At 32.7% G+C, this 19242-nt stretch overlaps 1 protein-coding gene across 6 annotated transcripts in view; it reads right to left on the bottom strand.

Moving 5' to 3' along the window:
* Positions 1-19242, bottom strand: part of LOC128999628 (sodium bicarbonate cotransporter 3-like) — a 105040-nt gene that overhangs the window by 18769 nt on the left and 67029 nt on the right. For 3 of the 6 annotated variants that reach the window (XM_054426221.1, XM_054426218.1, XM_054426219.1), the window contains exons 5-9: positions 10884-10946; positions 8982-9120; positions 5657-5876; positions 3226-3349; positions 2540-2656 (exon numbers count right to left, since the gene is read on the bottom strand). In XM_054426221.1, coding sequence (XP_054282196.1) covers positions 2540-2656; positions 3226-3349; positions 5657-5876; positions 8982-9120; positions 10884-10946 — 663 coding nt within the window. Of the gene's footprint in view, positions 1-2539; positions 2657-3225; positions 3350-5656; positions 5877-8981; positions 9121-10883; positions 10947-15903; positions 16157-19242 lie in introns of those variants that run through there. The other 3 variants (XM_054426224.1, XM_054426222.1, XM_054426220.1) reach the window with 3 other exon arrangements.

Below are 19242 nucleotides of genomic sequence, written 5' to 3'. Positions count from 1 at the left end.
AATCAAGTGTTTCTATTATTATATAAAATTATGGCTGATTCTACTTTCTAACTTTAGTTCAACGTGTAAATACATGCAAGAGACTCATTTTGTTTATATAGTTTTAAAAAGATTTGCTGAACTTACAAGGTGATAGTTTATCATCAAGTGTGATTATGAGAAACTTTTAAGTCCAGGTCAAATATTTTTTATCAAATTATCGTACCAAAACGTGAAGCAAACTCAATACCAGCAAGGCTCGCAATCTACAGCTTTCATAAGAATAAAATTGTGCCTAAATGTTACAGTGTATATTTGCTATAAACAACAAGTGTAAATAATAAGTACCTAATAATGTGTTATGCCTTTGTTTTCAAACCAAAATTGGTTCAAACGTCCTATAAATATTACGAGTAAACTAAATATAAACGAGTTAAGTTTATTGTTGTAGCTTATCGTCAAAGTGGCAATAAAGCTGGTATAAACTCACCTTACATAACCTTACCTTTCATTATAAATCATATGATACAATGATACAAGTCTATACAAAGTAAAATACAGTATTTTTAAAACACATCAAGTTTTGGAGAAGAGCAGTAAAGACATACAATCCAGTAGAAAACTTGAAGGCTAGATGAAGAAAGATTGAGAGCACAAGGGAAGTAGCAAAAGAAGAATACGATTTGTGATGAAAACCTCAAAAAAAGACGTGAACACATATGGAGAGAGAACAGATGGCAGTGCTAACAGGTGGTTGCTTAAGCTAGAATCTGTTTTGTTAAAAGATTTGTTTAATTCCTTTTAGTTTCAACCAAATGGTTTATCTGTTAACAAAGGTAAAATAAGTTAAGGTTAAGAGATCTATGAGGTTCCTCAAGATCTAAAGCCAGAAAGAGTTGTTATATTGTATCAATTCTAATTCATTTTAAGTTAAAACTTGTAGGTGTGTACTAATCGTAAGTTCCTGCATAACCTCCTCTAATATAAGGCGACCAACAAAGTGGGAACGCCAAAATCCCCAACTTATGCCTCCCTACTCGCCACCCTCGCCACAGTCACTCCTCAACTGCAAATGTACATATTTTGTCATAAGCTCTGTTCCATCAATGTTACCAAATGGCTATGTTAAGCCCATTGACATAAAAACTCTTCTAATGTAAGATTTACAATGTACATGTAAATGTTAGGTATTGTGTGTAATTTATGCAGGGTATGTTAATCCCGTTGTGTTCGAATTTTCAACACTAAAAAAAATGTGTAAACATTGTACAGACGACCATTAAAAATTAGTGCTACAGCAGCTTGGTGGGTCAAGATTGTGAAATTGTCATGTTTCTATTGCCGCAGCCTTATTAGAGGAGGCTATTGACGCTTCTATTACCAATTAATATTTAGAAAAATCTTAATCTTGAGTTTAAGCGTTTGGTACCAACCATTTTTCAGTCTAAGATACATATTTATCAAAATGTCCATTAAAAATTGTAAAAATCGAATAATTAAGTTATACTGTGTTACAAGTGTCACCCTTTATTAAAGAAATCATAATATATTTGTAAAAAGAGTTTGAAAATGTCATAGTAATACTATAAACAAAACAGATTCTGCCCGCTGGAGGAGGAACACCAAAAACTAGTAAAAGTCGAACCTGAAGCCAACGGACACAAGGCAAACCATGTGGTGAAGCCAACCACCATAGGCATTGGATCATCTGAGAAACACCATAGAGAAATCAACCAATGGCAGTCATGTTACACCATTACTTAGGGAGTGTGTTGTTCATTTTAGTATTTGTTAAACTAATCACTACGCTAAAATGATATACTCATCCAACAATGAATGTTAGGAACAAACTGAACCAATGAATTCTTCATTTTAGTTGTTAAGAGACTGTGTTTTTAAATAAATACTCCTTACTCTATGGCATAATTTAGAAAAATATAGTTCCCCTTTGTGTTTGTGAAATGGAAATTTTTTTCTGTCAATTGACAATCCTCTAAGGTTTAGGTGTTTTAGCAGGTAAAAGGTAAAATATAGAATGATGGTAATGTACGAACCATGTTACGTTTTGGTAATTCAGTTTATGCAGTTTATTCCGCACCATGTAAATTCGTAAATTATATGTTCGTAAATACATTGCAATGATTAAGTTGATGTTAATATTGAACATTAACATTGCTGTTACCGGTACCAAACACAATCAAATTCAGCCTCGGCTGTTAAAATGTGATGAAAATTCTTAATATACTTAGATAGTTTCATTTTCAAAGGTGTGCTGTTGTTACTTTAAAGCACGAAATTCACTCACTACAAAACAAAAGCAATCGCAAAGGTGACTACAATACTCACTTGAAAGAGCCAAAAACTCTCTACAATCCTGGAGGGTTGAAAACCATTATTGTTACACTATGCTTAAACTCTTCAACAATGTTACACTTCGTGTTACTTAGTTTCACTTACTCAAAGCTATAAAACAAAACAACTACGTAGTGATTGTTGCAACTACAGTTTCATCATCAATGTTTGCCACCCACAACTACGGTGCTACAATTCACTCGGGCACCTGGCACGGTGAGAAACCGTTGTCCCGTGGTTGTAGTTGTTGCTGGAAACGGTTCCTGAGGGGTGGGGAGGCTGCTTGTGCGAGCCACGGATCTATCCGACCCACTCCGCTGCATGTCTAACCATAACCATACCTCATATAAGTTATGGAGTGTAAACCGAGTAGAATATTAAGATTGGGATGGACATGAACTGAAATTCTTTGAGACTGAGGTACTGGATGGATACTCATCACAAAGTTCCAAATATGGTTTTACTTCATTTGATGGTAGCTATTCACCATAAAGAGTATTAACTGTTTTGTATTTCAACATCCTACTGGGGGGTGTGTCTAGTTAGTATGGAATACCCTCATAACACTTGGTAAAAATACCTTGTGAGTAAAGTAACCCCTTTGAAAAGTAGAAGAGATGTATTTTTATTTAGATTTTTATTGTTGGTTGACTACTAAAATTAGCTACTTTTTATGTTGGGGGGGACGTGCCCCCCTGGGCACTGAATATAATCAGAGATATTCTTTGTACTTTAAAAACTACTTGTTTTCCAAACTTTCCAACGGTTAAGTTTTTTCCTGGTCTCTAATTTGGAAGAAAAAAAACGTTTACAACTCACCCTTCAGCAATCAATTGTTTGCAAAATATGATAAATTCTTGTGTTTTATCCATTCAAACACTAAAAAATACTGACTTTTTGAGGAGGAATGACTCCGGCCAATGTCTGCAAGAGATCGTATGATTGGAAGCCCTCTCATGTTGCTCTCCTTACGTCTCTCGTGAAGATGCCTGTGCCTCTGTAGTAATATGTCTCTCACCTGCAAATCATTGAAAATTATGAGAACTTGTAGGTAAGGAATATGTCCAACCCTTGTCTAGATTCGCTGAGGCTCCGACATAAAACAACTAAAACAAGCTTTTGATTGTACCGCTTGTCCCAAAGAATGGATCAGAAGTAAACTGGCATAAACACTTTATTTTAAAAGATAAAAGTTAACTTTACTAACAATTTTTTCCTCATCTTCCTAAGTTTTTCCTATCATGATTTCACCACCTTACCTCTCCATGTCCTGAGTTATTTGCTTGAAGAAGAACAAGTCAATGTTCCAGCTCTGGCCACACATTGTGGCACATTTAATTAGATATTTTCCCAAAGGCTTCCCTTTGCTTCATCTTTGTTTTCAGTTAAGCTGTGTTTGAAATCAGCGAGTGATACACTAGATCTTTCACAAACTTCCAGGCAAAAAAATCAAACCACAGATTTTGTCTCTATAAACCATTCAATACTCTGTGCTTTTAACTACCACTCCATTTTGCAACTGTATGTTATGAAAATTCAAACGTGCAAACAAATATGGAACAGCTGATTACTGTTGAAGGATACAAAAAAGCCAGCTTTAAAATGAGCAATAGGTGACTTTCCTATGACTCTTGGTAACACATATGGCTGTAGATTTGATCCATTCTTTTTGGAAAACGGTGTATTAAATAATTTATATCAATACCGATCATTATTATTTGAAATCTTTAAAAAAAATGTAAAAAGTGTTGCCAGTACAAACTCAGAAAAAAAAATCAAACATTAAAAAACCGCAATCCCCATTAAAAGCTTAATAATGATGAAAAACATATATATCACAGTTCAATGATGAAAAAAATATTACTGTACATCTACTCTAAAAAGATGTCTTGACGATGTCAATTGTAATATTGTATTGTTTAAAGACTGAATAAAGAACTATTCATTGGTACGAAGGTTCAACTATACATTTATTTCGATAATCTCTGTCAAGTTTAGTGGCAACGTTGAATGTTTATTTCTGCTTTTGCAAAATTATTATTTACTAAAGCTGCAATAAGATTAGTTATTTCCTGGCAGCTATCTGGCAAAGAGTTTCAGAGTTTGAGCCAAGTTGATGATACTTAGTTTTATGAAAGTTGACATTCATCTACAGATCTTCTTCAAGATCAAAAGACAAGTCGGATTTCTTTAAATCTAAGTATTAAAGGCTAATATTTTATATTGAGCTGATTAAGCCATAAAATTCAAATAGTAATGTATTTCAGCTCTGTTTATCCTGAAAAACATCGTTGTTTGCATAATACAATCGGGAAAAGATATCTTCACAATGTCTGTACTGTACCATACATAAATTATCTACAATAAAACGTCAACTCTGTAAAATGAAGTGCATTGAAGTTTCAAGAAAACATAAGATTACAAAGAGAATTAAAAGATCCTTTGTAATTTTCAAACTTCCTTTTCTCAAACAAAAGACAATGAGAAATTTCCATACACTTGGTGATTCAATGCAGCCACAAAGAAAGTGAAAACAATCAATGAATCTGCTCTAGAAAATCGTTCTTCAGTCTTCACTTTCATCTTTGAATTTTCTTCTTTTTTGTCAGTCTTCTCGATACTAATTACATAATTAAATATCTGTACTCTACAGCCTAAGGACTTTAGTTGTTTTTTCCTGTGTAAATTTAGTAGTGCTATCATTATAAGTAGTGAATGATTAAAAAAAAACTTCTTCTGGTTCGCCACTGTTCTACTGTACTTACAAAAAGTGTATTTATTTTAGGAATGTCCGATAGTGATTTTCTGTGGTTATGTAAAGAACAAACACTATTATTACAGTAAAGCCGCATTTCACAAAGCCAGTCGTCAGGCAAATTACCTGTCTCAGGTAACTTGAAATATACTGGAGGCAAGTAGTATATTGCTATAGAAGTAGTACATATTGTAGTACACAAGACTGGCCTATTGTAAACACAGCTCATGGACCATCTGAAGCCACTTTATAAATAAAATCTATAGTTAAATGAGTTACTCACAGAATATCCTATGGTCTAATGATATTTTCTAAAATTTTGCTACTGTGATATATTATGTGAGGTAAAACACCCTATAATAGCTTTCAAAAGCTGTAATTTTAGCTTCACTTGAAAAAGTTGGCATATGCAATAGACACCAGTATTTGATATCAGCGAACTTTGTCGGTGGTACAACAACTATGTTCACCATTAGAGATTAGTCTAAAATTTCAGCATGGGAATGGATTGCCAGGTTCAGTCCATTATTAACACCAATAAACGAGACAAAGAATTAACTTAAAACTCACTTTCTCCCGAGCATCTTCATGGAGAGCACCGGAATTAACCATATGGTCGAGTGTTAAGTCTGCTACTTGTTCGAGGGTACAAGCCTCCATGTCGAGCACCACGGTTCCGTTGAGCAGAAGACTACGCAACTCAAACAATGAGTGTAGGCTGAGAGTCGCAACGTGAGGTTTGGACCACCGGTTTCCACCCTCTTCCACATCCTCTTCAAACTTAATCCACCTGTAGAAAAAATAACTTTTTATTTTATTGTTGTATTTTACAATATGTAACGTACATAATAATGGTATTTTCATTAGTTTTTACTTTGCAGATGTCTAACCTCATGTCATACAAAACTAAAAAAACTGAAGCATTGATAACAAGATTAAGACATTACAAAATCGTGTGTTTTGTGTTTTCTTAATTGTCGTCAAATAAACGTGATTCACTAATTTGTGATATCACTGACAATAAATAACTAGGGTGGTCTGCCGTTACACTTTAGACGCATAAATGAGCGAAGCATTATTTAAAGATTGTCAATGGCTAAAGCAGCTAACACCCTACAATATTCAACAGATTCACCGTTTGTTTGCCCGATATTATTTAAGTTCTAAAGGATGACAAATTTATCTGATAGTTCATACTGTACCTTTGTAGTGAAACTGGCAATCCTGACTATTTGCTTGTACTTTGTAAATGGGCATAGCAGGATGTACTCGTGCAATCGACATTTGTTCTACAATCGTCAGGTCAGTTAATTCGTTCGGGACACTGGACACATCCATATTATTTAACGCCGTGAATTTAGTTGCATTTGAATGACAACGCGAACAAATCGGTGATTGGTTTGAGGCTGTTAGTTGTTGGCGATGACAGTTAGTGCAAGTATAAAATTGTAGTGCATCTAATTCATTTTGGAATTGATTAGCTAACTGCCTATCATTATCAGCTTCTTCCGCCACTGCTTCATCTGGTTCTTCTTGTTCACGACGCCACTCTCTTACAATATTTGCATTATTGGTGCGACGACCAATATTACGACGTGGTCTTTGACCCTTGCTCAAAACAAATATAGCAAAACTGTTACTTCCATTGATAAACTAACTTTAACCTAGGATGAAAGTAAACATTGAAATGTAAACAAAACCGTTACAAACAATTAACATATGTTTATCTTATTTAAATAAAACGAGATAAACCCATATGTCATAAACCCAATATATTTTTTCTTTCAACTTACATTAAAATAACAAGCGAAATTGCGTGACCCGTAAAATAAAATCCAGAAGGAAATTTACAAATATTTTTTTGTCAAAACATTGTGCTCAGTATTCTTTAGCTGTTGGCCAAATTTCATATCAATTGGTCAAGCCATTACATTCTGATGCTCTTACAAAGAAGTTACAAAGTGAGGGAAAGTAAAAATAAATGTTAACAAAACAATCTAAACTTCATTTCCTTCATAAAACAACACTCAAAATTATTGTGTTTTTAACAAAAAAATTAAACACATGACTTTTTATTTTAGATGTATAATAACATTCAAAGATATATTGAGGTGTTTAATAAATTATTATTCCTAACGTCAACATTTCTTTAAAGTTTTGAATATAAAAAGTTTTTTATGGAAGAAAATTTTTTTGTAAGGTTTGTAGCTATATAAATTATATTAAAAAAACATATACAGTAAGGTTTAGCTTGATTGGTAAAATTAATCTTGGTGGTGTCTTCATTAAGTGGTTCAAACATATTAAAATCTCTTACAAAAATATTACATTTTCCTTACAAAAATGATGAGTCAAGAATATAATGTTGTAGGTACAAATAAAACAGCTAAGTAAAATTATATATGACAAAATGGCTAACTATAAAATGAGTTTAAGCTACCAATAAACCAACTTGGAATTTAAATACCCATTTTAAAATTGAAACCCCTTATTAAAAAACCCATCATATACTGAAATTCTAAAAATAAAAGGTATCTATTATATTTGTCTATGCTACTATCAACATACTACACTACTACGGTACTATGTTGTCAAATTTTTTCAATTATCTATAGGTAGTAAATATTTTGCTGGAATGTGTGTTAAAACTTTGACTATTGATACAACATCACTATCCAATGAGGGGTTAAACACCACAAAATATTATTAACATACAGTAATTTGGTTACAGTTTTAAAATCTCAAGATATTTATAAAAAAAGTTCTACCACTATACATGTTTATTTCAAAGGAAAATGTTATACAAAGCAAATTACGAGACTGTAAAAGTTGAGCACAATTGTGAAAAAAGAAATGTTAAAAGCTTGAGTCAACATTCAACCAATTAGCATGATTATGGAAAACTCAATGCACAGTGCATAAAAGATGCGAGTATGAATAAATGACTGTGAGCTCAACCTCTCTAGTGTATGGAATGGTAAATACCTGAGCTCTTTTAGTCTTTCCTTTAACACATTGAACTATGTTAAACAATTTTCCAACCCTCATTGCAAAGGTTTATTGAACTAAGATATTAAATGCATAGGTGTACTTGCTTTAATTTATGGATTCATTTTACTGTACTAAGTAAATTTAACAACAAGGTTTCAGCATACAAAATACTTCCCTAATATATAGGGCAGTTGGTGTTTGAACTTTCAGGGTTGTAAATGTTTCCCTACAGCTATCTCTGTATTGTAGACCAGATATGGTCCTTACAGCTCTTTTTTGCACGGCTAAACATATCGATCCACCCCAGACTATTATATATATATATATCAGACCGTATCTTGGTTGGGATTCGAAGAGAGCATAATATGCAGTCAGTACTGTGGCCTCGGGGTCACTCATGTGCTTAAAATTTGTTAAGACAGCGGCAGGAGTCAAGTTTTTTACACGATTTAGAGAATTAAAAAACAGCTGTTTTGTAGATAGTATGATGAAAAAGTACCATTACCATCTTTGTAGCTTTTTATTCACCAATGTTGTTCAATGTGTGCTGCACTGTTGGTGGTTTCATTGGTTAAAACTACAACTGACAGACACTCGATTTTAACTACACTAGGTGAAACCCGTCAAAATCGACGGTTACTTTCAAGGCTTACGTTAATTCATCTAACTGCGATAAATTGGGTGAAATATATATATTACACCTTAAAAGTGAGTAAAAGTAACTATTGACATAAAACAAAACTTAGCTACTGAGTTGGGAAAGCAAGACCAAATAAAACATGAAGTTATTTGTTTTACATATTAAAAATAAAAAATCTAATAAATTGAATTGATTGATTTGAAGCTATTTAAATTGAGCTAAAAGGTGATTATTTTACTAAAAACATTTTCAACTCAGCCATACCTTGCAGTTTCTCTCCACTCAAGACAGTCGTCTTCTCGGAACAGTTCTTCCATTTCCGAAAACAACGGATGAACTTCATGAGTATTGTTGTCGCCATCTTCTCCGAGAATGAACTGGACCCTTTGTGCAGGAGGTGTGACTGAAATTGACAGTTTTGTTGTAATTGTATTACTTTTACAGAACTTCTATCACTTACTTTCCATAGTTTGTCAGTGATCTATTAAGTTGATGTGTAGTGGCTGACCTGAGCAGAAGTGGATGTAATAATTGTACATACAGGGTTCTCAAAAGAGGTGGGGACATAGTTTACGTCCTAAACATAAGTTTTTGCATTACCAATAAACATAATACTATCTTGTTTTGTCATATAATATGTGTGTTTTACAAAAATCATAATTTCTTAACCTACAGCGTTGAATTTCAGCAAAAATGTCCATCTTATTGACTGCTGTCTTTGCGTAAAAGAAGAATAAAAACTATCAGACTGTTTCAAAATGGCGGCTTTTTCAAATATTTGATGACAAACTTTACAAAAACCGTTAATTTTACCAAACAAAATTAAGATCATCAAATTTAGTAAATTTTAAGAAAATTCCAACGATATCTTACAAAGCTTAGTTTGGATAAGGAATAACTGAGAAATTAATTCATTTTTTGATACACCTACAGTTTTTGTAATTTAAAGAATATTAAAACTATGGAGCAAACTGTATGTATACCTACAGCGAGAATTGCCTGAGTTATTTTTTTACACACTCTGTATATCTGTAAAAGCTAACCTTTGAAAATAGAAAGAAATATGATCATTGTTTTAAACCAACTATTGATGGTAAACAGCGCTCAGATTTCACATATTGGTGAGGTGTAAGCTTTTGTGAGCAATATGAAAAGGTAAGGGTTCATCACATGGCCCAAATGTAACTCGCTATTTTTTCCTCGTCCCTGGTTGTTAAACTTGAGTCGATTCTATCGAAAAGCGTCACTTTTGGTGCTAATATTAAAAAAAAATTATTATTTCAGATAGGTTTTAATTTTACTATGGTTGAGAAAATGAAGTAACTTAACAAATATATATAGTTTGAATTATATATACTTGACATGTCCATCTAAAGTATTATTCTGCGAATGTTTTTATTTATATGATAGCTAAATTAACAAGTTAATCATTGTACCTGTGATTAAATAATAAAAACATAGAGGAAAATAAAGTCTACAACAATTTGACTACATAGAACAATATACATTTAGAAAACGACGTGCTATCAACATCTGTTGTGTGAAAACAAAATAAAGCATGCATAAAAAAATTACAATGCTATAGGCCTAACGACTTCTGGGTTGAACCGTGTGGTCTGGGAGATGAAAGATTGCGAACATCAGCAGCTTTCATCTAGACATTCCATCCCCGTGTTAAATTTGTAGCCAGGTCTTTATCAAAATTATCGTAGTTGATGTTAGCCACCTACATATTGCGCTGATATAAATTACTAAATTCAGTCGAGTACACCAACTTTTTTACTGAGTCAAACTTAGGGAATGACTTATGGTTAGCTATAGCAACTGTTATGACTCATCAACCTGATCAGCAACAAAAAATAAGGTATGAAATAGAATTTTAGACAATAGCACATTCTGTGACTGGTTCACGCAACTAAGTGATTTTTTAGTAAAAAATTGGTGACAGCTGGTCCATATAGATGGACCAGTACTACTTCAGTATACAATAGTCAATGTTGGATCGTCTACACATCGCCCAGACATGGTTCAACTTAAAACCTTAAAATGATTACTGTTTAGGAAGTCTGCAATCTTCATTGAACATGATTGTAATTGATTGAAAAAAAAACAAGCTGTACACTAATAACACCAAGAACATCAAAAGCCGCAGCCATGCTGGCTTACAGGTTTCTCCGTCATCGGTGATACTGGCCAGCCTGGACAGGCGACGACCCATCGCAAACTGTCCTGGAATAAACATCACAGTTTGTACAAATAATCCTAATGTTTAAGGAGGGCTGCGCTTTAGTTTACGTCCTACACTCATTCGAATGAATATTGATCGATATATCGATTGTTTCATTCGATATATCAATTTTGGTTAGTTAGGTTATAACCTAACCTAAATAACCAAATGAAATAATCGACATATCGAATAATTTATATATCGATATTTTTCATTCGAATGAGTGTAGGACGTAAACCAAAGTGCAGCCTTAAAGGAGTTCCAAGATTCACAGAAGAATACAAGGTGATAAATCCATGCACTATTAGCTATATTCCAAAATCCAATAAAAATGCGAAGTAATTAAGTAATAATAATTATTTATCTATAATATAATATGAGTAAGTTTGCGCACAATGATTTCAAAAACTGCTGTATGATTTACTACAAATTGTTTGAAATATCTTAGTTTTAGGCTACAAACAATATCCATGCTAGGCTCCGGTCTGAAAAAATTAGTTTTTGTTAAAAACTTAAAATGAAATTTTATATTTTAACATTACTCTTATGGACTGTCAAGTAGCTATGTCAGTTGTAGGAGATGTAAACAATAACAAATGAACTGTGACATAAAATGCTTGTAACAAATCGTCTACTACAGTAGCAAATTACAAAATACAGTACAAAGGAAAAGGACATTCCTATGTATGCTATTGAGCATTGATTATATAATACATTTCGGGTGTATGATGTATTACTAACCAAATGAGTAATTACGACTGTTCAAAATCGTTAATTCTTTTACCGCAAATTATTATGCACTAATATTGAACTAAAAGTCTAGAGGAAAGGCCAAGGACGTTTTGTAATTTCCAACGATACCCCGCCGGAATTGATGCGTTGTTCCACAATCCCGTAGTTAGTTGCGACGTTTCACGATCCCAGTGACTAACGCAATATCGGTCAACAGAATGTTATGTATAATGAGTTTTTATATTAAGGTTTATTTTAGAAATTTGCAATATAGATTGTTCGTCCACATGAAAAAGTTTGTTAGGTAAATTAAGAATGAGTGAATGTCTACCGAAAACAAATTGACTTTACAACTTATAGGCTTATAGGTTTTATTTTTTTAACCCCTTGAACAAATAAAACACCTCGAGTAATGCTCGGTCCCCTAGTACTTAATAACTAATACTCATTAGAATAAGACTCTAATGCACTAACCGAGCCACGCAAATCAAATTTGATTGATCACAAAACAAATTTAAAACTTTATCTCAGCTTTACTAAATAGAGTTTGGAACTGTAATGACTTTCCATCTTAGTATCTTGTTCAGCTATTATATATAATTGGAGTTTCAAACAGTGTTCAAGGCAAATGTCTCAGAAGCTAGGAATACTGAGTATTTTCTTAGAATAATTTCAGTGCTAACTTAGAAGTTGAAATAAGGTATAAATCATAAACTTTCACCACACACACGTTTTACAATCTAAAACTTTAACATTGTAAAAATTTAACAAAGCTTTATTGAAAATCTCTACACACTTTTTATAGTTTAAGAGGTGGTTCTATGCAAGTAATCCCTCAAATACTGAAATTTCTATGTCTGTAAATGTATTTAAAATATACAGGGTGAGTTTTAATTGTCCCCCCCCCCAACTTTTTTCTACATTTTTTCAAATATCAATCCCAGACCACTTCCAAACATTGTTGGGTAGTAAGTACTTCATTTTGACAAGGTGGTCATTTCCGGCCGCCATCTTGGATCCGCCATATTGGATGTAAAATTTTTTTTTCGAATGTAAAGGTGGGGTTGTGACCCATTATTGCGAACTACATTTTTACCCTGATTACAATGCCGCAAACCGTTTTTAAAAATCTTGATCCATTTTAAAGTTATGAGGGCTTTTTAAAACTTTATTTTTAGCCCATTTTAACATTGTGCATTTACAAACTAAGTCCATAACCTCAAAATAGTGCTAGATAAAGATAAGTATACACTACCAGTAATTGTCGACCTATTTTCACTTGGTTATGACTGATGTATTTTTTCGACCGCCATCTTGGATCCGCCATTTTGAAATGTGATAAATTATTTTAAATATGAAGGGGGTATTGTGACCCATCATTTCGAATTACTTTTTTAAGCTGAACTTAATTCCATGATCCGTTTTTCATTTTAATTTTTTGATTTTGAAATATTGACATTTTTAACAAAAAAATTGCAATATTTCATAAAACCATAAAACTTGATAACAAAAAATGGATTGCGGCATTGAGTTTAACTTAAAAAATTAGTTCAAAATGATGGGTCACAACACCCCCTTCATATTTAAAATAATTTATCACATTTCAAAATGGCGGATCCAAGATGGCGGTCGAAAAAAATACATCAGTCATAACCAAGTGAAAATAGGTCGACAATTACTGGTAGTGTATACTTATCTTTATCTAGCACTATTTTGAGGTTATGGACTTAGTTTGTAAATGCACAATGTTAAAATGGGCTAAAAATAAAGTTTTAAAAAGCCCTCATAACTTTAAAATGAATCAAGATTTTTAAAAACGGTTTGCGGCATTGTAATCAGGGTAAAAATGTAGTTCGAAATAATGGGTCACAACCCCACCTTTACATTTGAAAAAAAAACTTTACATCCAATATGGCGGATCCAAGATGGCGGCCGGAAATGACCACCTTGTCAAAATGAAGTACTTACTACCCAACAATGTTTGGAAGTGGTCTGGGATTGATATTTGAAAAAATGTAGAAAAAAGTTGGGGGGGGGGGGACAATTAAAACTCACCCTGTATATTAAATATATGATATTGTATTTTTAGTTTTAAATGATTATTTAAATTAATTAATTGTAAAATATTTCTTATATTTCATAATATTAAAACAAATAAGATTTGAAACAAAAATCTGAAGTATTGCTGTAAAACTAATTAATTAATACAAACTGTTCAAAATATTATTGCTTTTAGCATTCTCAATAAAACTAAACATTCCAAAACAATTAAACGCAAAATAAGTCCTTAGTTTTGAATAAAAAAAAAAAAAAGTAGTAAACTAAAGTAGTATACTTCCAATAAATAAATTGTAATGTGGAGAGAGTATACCATTTTGTTTTATTTTTTAATCAAAGTAAAAATAATTGCTTTTCCAAAGATGTGAGAAGTTAAAAGAGAAAACCCTAAAAGTGGCGTAGAAACAATTCAACAAGTGTTTCAGAGAAATTGCAGTATTTGGCAAAAATCCAGACACCTGTCAATACAAAACTGTTGAATCGACTTCTACAATCAGCTGTTTAGCGCTACTGTCAACCACACTGCAAACTTGTAACAAACTGTTTCTTTCAAACAGCTGATATTTATAGCTCAGCTCAGCATCATCGGCTGTCAGCTACAGATTGATTTCATGTAGTCGTTTAAATACTAACTCTCCGAAAGTACATTCGATAATGTTGATAGGTGTTATGTTTTTGTATTAGATTAACAATATTACCCATTTCAATTAGGTTACATTACAAAAATAAATCCATTATTAATACTTTTTACTCCAGTTATACCGGTACTTTAGGTTTATCATGCACTACAGAAATTATGTGATTTCCATCAGTGGCATTTAAATCTTGGTAAGGAAATTTAACAAACCCCTAGTTTTGCTTCAAGCATATTATTTTGAAAATATTGTACCATTAACACAAAAATTTTAATCTGAAAACTCCATTGATGTGTACAGTTACTAAATTAGTACACACCAATGGGTCTAATAAACTATTCTCACTAATAGCTAAAACTTAAACAAATAAAATCTTTTCTTCATTTTCTAAGTCTGTACTGTAATTAAATATTTAAAAACTCAAATGGGTTATACTTGATCAATTTCCTTACACCACTATTCTATTTAAGTGGTTTAGGCGTTTGTTGTGATTTATTTTAATTAATATTTTTTTATATAAGTACCGGTAACTCAAATATATTCAAATGCCTTACACCTTCAAACAATAAAATGAGTCTGTCTAAGCTAATAGATAATACTGGATTGAACATACGCCCGGGATAACAGAAAGGGTTGGTACAAATTATTGGCCAACGAGAAAGCTTTTCATGGTTATTTCCCAGTAGACAGAGCCTCTATTGGATATCTCCAGTAATAGGAACATCAATAGGGACTCACCATATTCTAGTAGACCAATAATGTCTTGGTAAGTCAGTTTAATCTGGCTAAGTAACATATAATTTTCAAGTAGGTATCTATGGCTAAATTACAATGTATTATCAATATCTACAATAGGAATAGTACCTACTCTAAATATTCTTATAATAAAAAAATAATTCCATAAGAAGGTTTTGAAAACTAATTTTTAATGTATACTTAAATTGAATTTTCTCGTTAGAAGTGGTATATAATTATCAATAGGTAACCATAACTTATGGATAAAGTATTTTGAAAATTAATTAAAGGTTTCAGCTTTGTGTTGTTTTCAATCACTTAAAAAGGTTTACCTAGATTTTGTCTAGTGATTCTTATGCCACCATCATTATCAAAACACCACATACTGTACATGACAATTAATTTGAAGAAAGAGTGGTGTGTGGTGCGTTATCACGACACTTACTGGCAAGTAATAAACGTATCCAGTTTTAATGTTTTGTGTATAAATATTTTTAAGAATTAGAATCAGATCATTCGCAACTGCTTAACGCTTAAATATTAGTTATGACCAGTATTTTATGAGATAACAGAATTAAATAAGAATAATACCATTCGTTCTGCAACAAATATGTTAAACTATAAAAAAATGTGTGGTTAAATTTGTATTGAACGCCATTGACAGTTATTTATTTAGTTGGGCCAATAATACAAATTTATATTCACCACATATAGTTGCTATTTAATTTCTAACTTATTCAAAACCATAACAAGAAAACGGGGATTTTTACAAATTTAACACAGCTTGTTTAATTTTTACCTGAATCAGTTGAGGATCCTCGTATTAACCGAATTTCCGGAATAATTTCACTGATTTCACTTAAAGGAACCACAGCCATATTTAATTCTTTGTAAAATAAATGTGAGAAACAACACAACACAGAGTATACAGTGACACTAGCACTAAGTCCGAAGTATAGAAGATAACCTCTTGAAGTAAATTAGTAGAAGACAAACTCATGAGAAGACAAACTCGCGAGGTAAACTAACGGAAGACGAACTCATGAGATAAACCAAAAGAAAACTCATGAGATAATCTCTAAGAAGACAAACTCGTGAGGTAACTAACGGAAGACTCGGTCAGTATCCGAGGGGATATTTCAGCTCTGAGGTGAGAGTTTAGTTTGCACTTGGCAGAGGCTCGAGTCGCCGACGTCACAGCCAAGCTGCAGCTAAACCAAGTGTCTTTGCTTTGGCAAATCGATGTATTGGAACCGGAATGGATGAGATTTCTATTTTAAGAACCTAATGGTTAAGTTTGAGATACTTGTGAGTGATAGTTGGTAATATTTGGAAAATTAACTTGTGTTATCAGCTGGATCTCTACACCTCAATGTGTTCTTGTTTTGTTATTGTTTCGCATAAAATTTAGAGTTTTAATTTCCTAATGCTAATAATTTATACTACTTCCTATATTTGATACATTTCATCCTTAAGTAATGGATCAAATTTAAACATTTCTTTTAGTCCGTCCTCGACTAATTCTGGCTTATGCATAGTATTTTTAATATCCTAGGGTTGTATTCCAAAACTAGAGCTTCAGAGAAAGAACATTTAGTCAAGTGCCATTCCTCTATAATCTCAAGGAAAAAGCTATTGTTTGAGTAATAATCCAACTTCCAACTCATTATGTAAAAATGCAATCTTCCTCATCTCAACTTTAATCTCAAACAGTTACTTTGTTTCCATGAATGAGCAGCGGAAAGTGTTTCAGCGTAAATTACAGTTGGCAAATGTAAGAGCTGGCCAACTAAATGACTGTTGGCAACTTTACTAGTTTCCCTTGTCAATTGTCTGGAAAATAAACAAATAAATTTCTATAAACAAAACATTTTACCTGTACTCAGGGTATGAACACAGAACTAAATACTTTCCTTTCCTCAATACGAGAGAAGATAGAGAAGTAATGTATTAAATCAAAACATTGTTTACATTAATGTTAGGGATAAGCTTGAGTATTCCTTGAATGATATGGAAAGTATGTTGGTACGTTTACAAAATAAAAATAAAACTATTGTCTTCCAAACAAAGCTTCCCCACCTGTGATATTAAATGTAGAGACAATGTTTATAGCATTGATTACTCGCTGTCTGGCTTAAAGCCAGGTATTTGGCAATTTGGCTAAAGTGAAAGTTATTTGTGTTTCAACAATGCAACTTTTTTTATTATGTTGATGTTTTCGTTTGTTTAGTCACTACAAAAATATATTTTATAATTCATTTTTGGAAAGTGAACAGGATTAATGATAGTAACTAGAGTAATGGGTTTTGTATCAAAAAGAGGTATCTATGTTTGTTTTGTTTGCAATTCTGTGTAATTTTTTTCAGATAGTTTCCTATATAGAAAATAAGCTATTTCCGCAGGTCATGGTAAGACCTGGACCCGGGACTGATAACATATTTGTTTTTAGGTCCTAAGAGGCCAAAAACACCAGCCGTTCAAATTCATATATATGAGTTCGATAGCGTAATAAATCGAGCAAAAATGATCCGATTTAAAAGAAATCACAGCTTAATTACAATGTTTTGAACAACTAGAATATTTTCCCTAACTATAATACAAAATTGTAAAGGTGCCAACAGCATTCAAAGTTAAATGATCATCTAGTTCCTGAAATATTAACTGGCATGATGACAAAAATGGCGATGCTATTTTATTTTTATCTTCTTTCCTCAGTCTAAATGTCACTTCCACATGTTTACTGATGTGGTGAATTTATTGGATGTTAGGTTGAAATGTTAAATGTAAAATTTTTCAAAATGTTACAAAGTAGTTTGGCTGCTGGGATAAAATTAAATGTTCGATATGTGTCATGTAATAACGAATTATGGCCTACTATATACTAAGTGTTTTTCTAAGTTAGTTGGTTACTTTTCTGTAGAGCTCCAAACTCGAGTGTCTAAACTTTTTACCCCGACAGTAGCAACTATACTTATTATATGAATATTTTTCTTTTACTTCCTGCATTTGAGTACATTAATAATATTGAACATTTGTTTACTCTCCATGAGAATAACATGGGACTTCAACACTCGGTGTTAACACTTGGAATAACTCGACTTTGACTATGGTCAGAACAAGATATTCCAATTATATTTTCATTGTAGTTGTTAGCCTCCGGATTGCCAAATAATATTATAAAAGGTTTAAATACCTGCTATTAAGCAATCCAATTTTGTTGTTGACACAACTAGTTTCGGTGTCTGTGTGACACCATCATCAGGCTGCACAAGGACAGTTTTCTTTCTTCATACGAAGAGCGTCATATTTACACGAAAATAATAAATAAACATTTAAACACGACACAAACACGAATACGAGACATTTACGGTAACTGATCAGTTAAGAAAACAGACGACGCTAACCCGACGGAGTTTGAGTCCAGACTGCGGGTGGTCAGTGCAGTGGTGTACGTCCGTTATCTTATCATCCCAGGTTGCGTCCTGTCAATCACTCAATCACACCTCCCCTCTCCAGTAAACCGATGGCGGTGTCATACATAAAATTAGACGAGAAAAACTGTTGGTCATTTAGTACATTATGGTGGTCGGATTTTACTGCCTTATATATCTCGAACTCTTCCAATGTGTTAATTTTATATCTTTTAAGCCTGACGTCCCCATCAGACCCTTAGTAAATTTTATGCCAAGTCCAGCCTACAAAATAGCCAAGAAGCTAGATAAAATAATAAAGGACCAAACTTTATTGGAAAATAGTCATAGTATAAAAAATAGCCTAGAACTTGTTGATAGAATTAAGAACCATGCTGTTAACCACAAATTGGCATCATTTGACATCGTAAATTTGTACACCAACGTCCCCGTTCAAGAAACAATAGCTCTCTTACACCAAAACCTCATTAAAAACTCAAGTTTATCCAGAGAGTCGGTAAATGAGTTAGTTTCACTCACAAGATTAGTACTAAATCAGAATTACTTCAGATTCAACAATGACTATTATTCCCAGAAAGAAGGGCTGGCAATGGGTTCCCCCCTCTCCAGTATTTTAGCAGAGATTTTTCTCAACAACCTGGAAAATAAACATTTATTTTCTGATTCCAACCGCTACAAAGAAAAGATCCTGTTTTATTTCAGATATG

The sequence above is a fragment of the Macrosteles quadrilineatus genome, unplaced genomic scaffold (genome assembly GCF_028750875.1).
Source record: "Macrosteles quadrilineatus isolate MER2022 unplaced genomic scaffold, UCM_ALF_1.0 Scaffold_8__2_contigs__length_117827958, whole genome shotgun sequence".
NCBI lineage: Eukaryota > Metazoa > Arthropoda > Insecta > Hemiptera > Cicadellidae > Macrosteles > Macrosteles quadrilineatus.
This window is presented reverse-complemented; position numbering and strand designations above follow the sequence as displayed.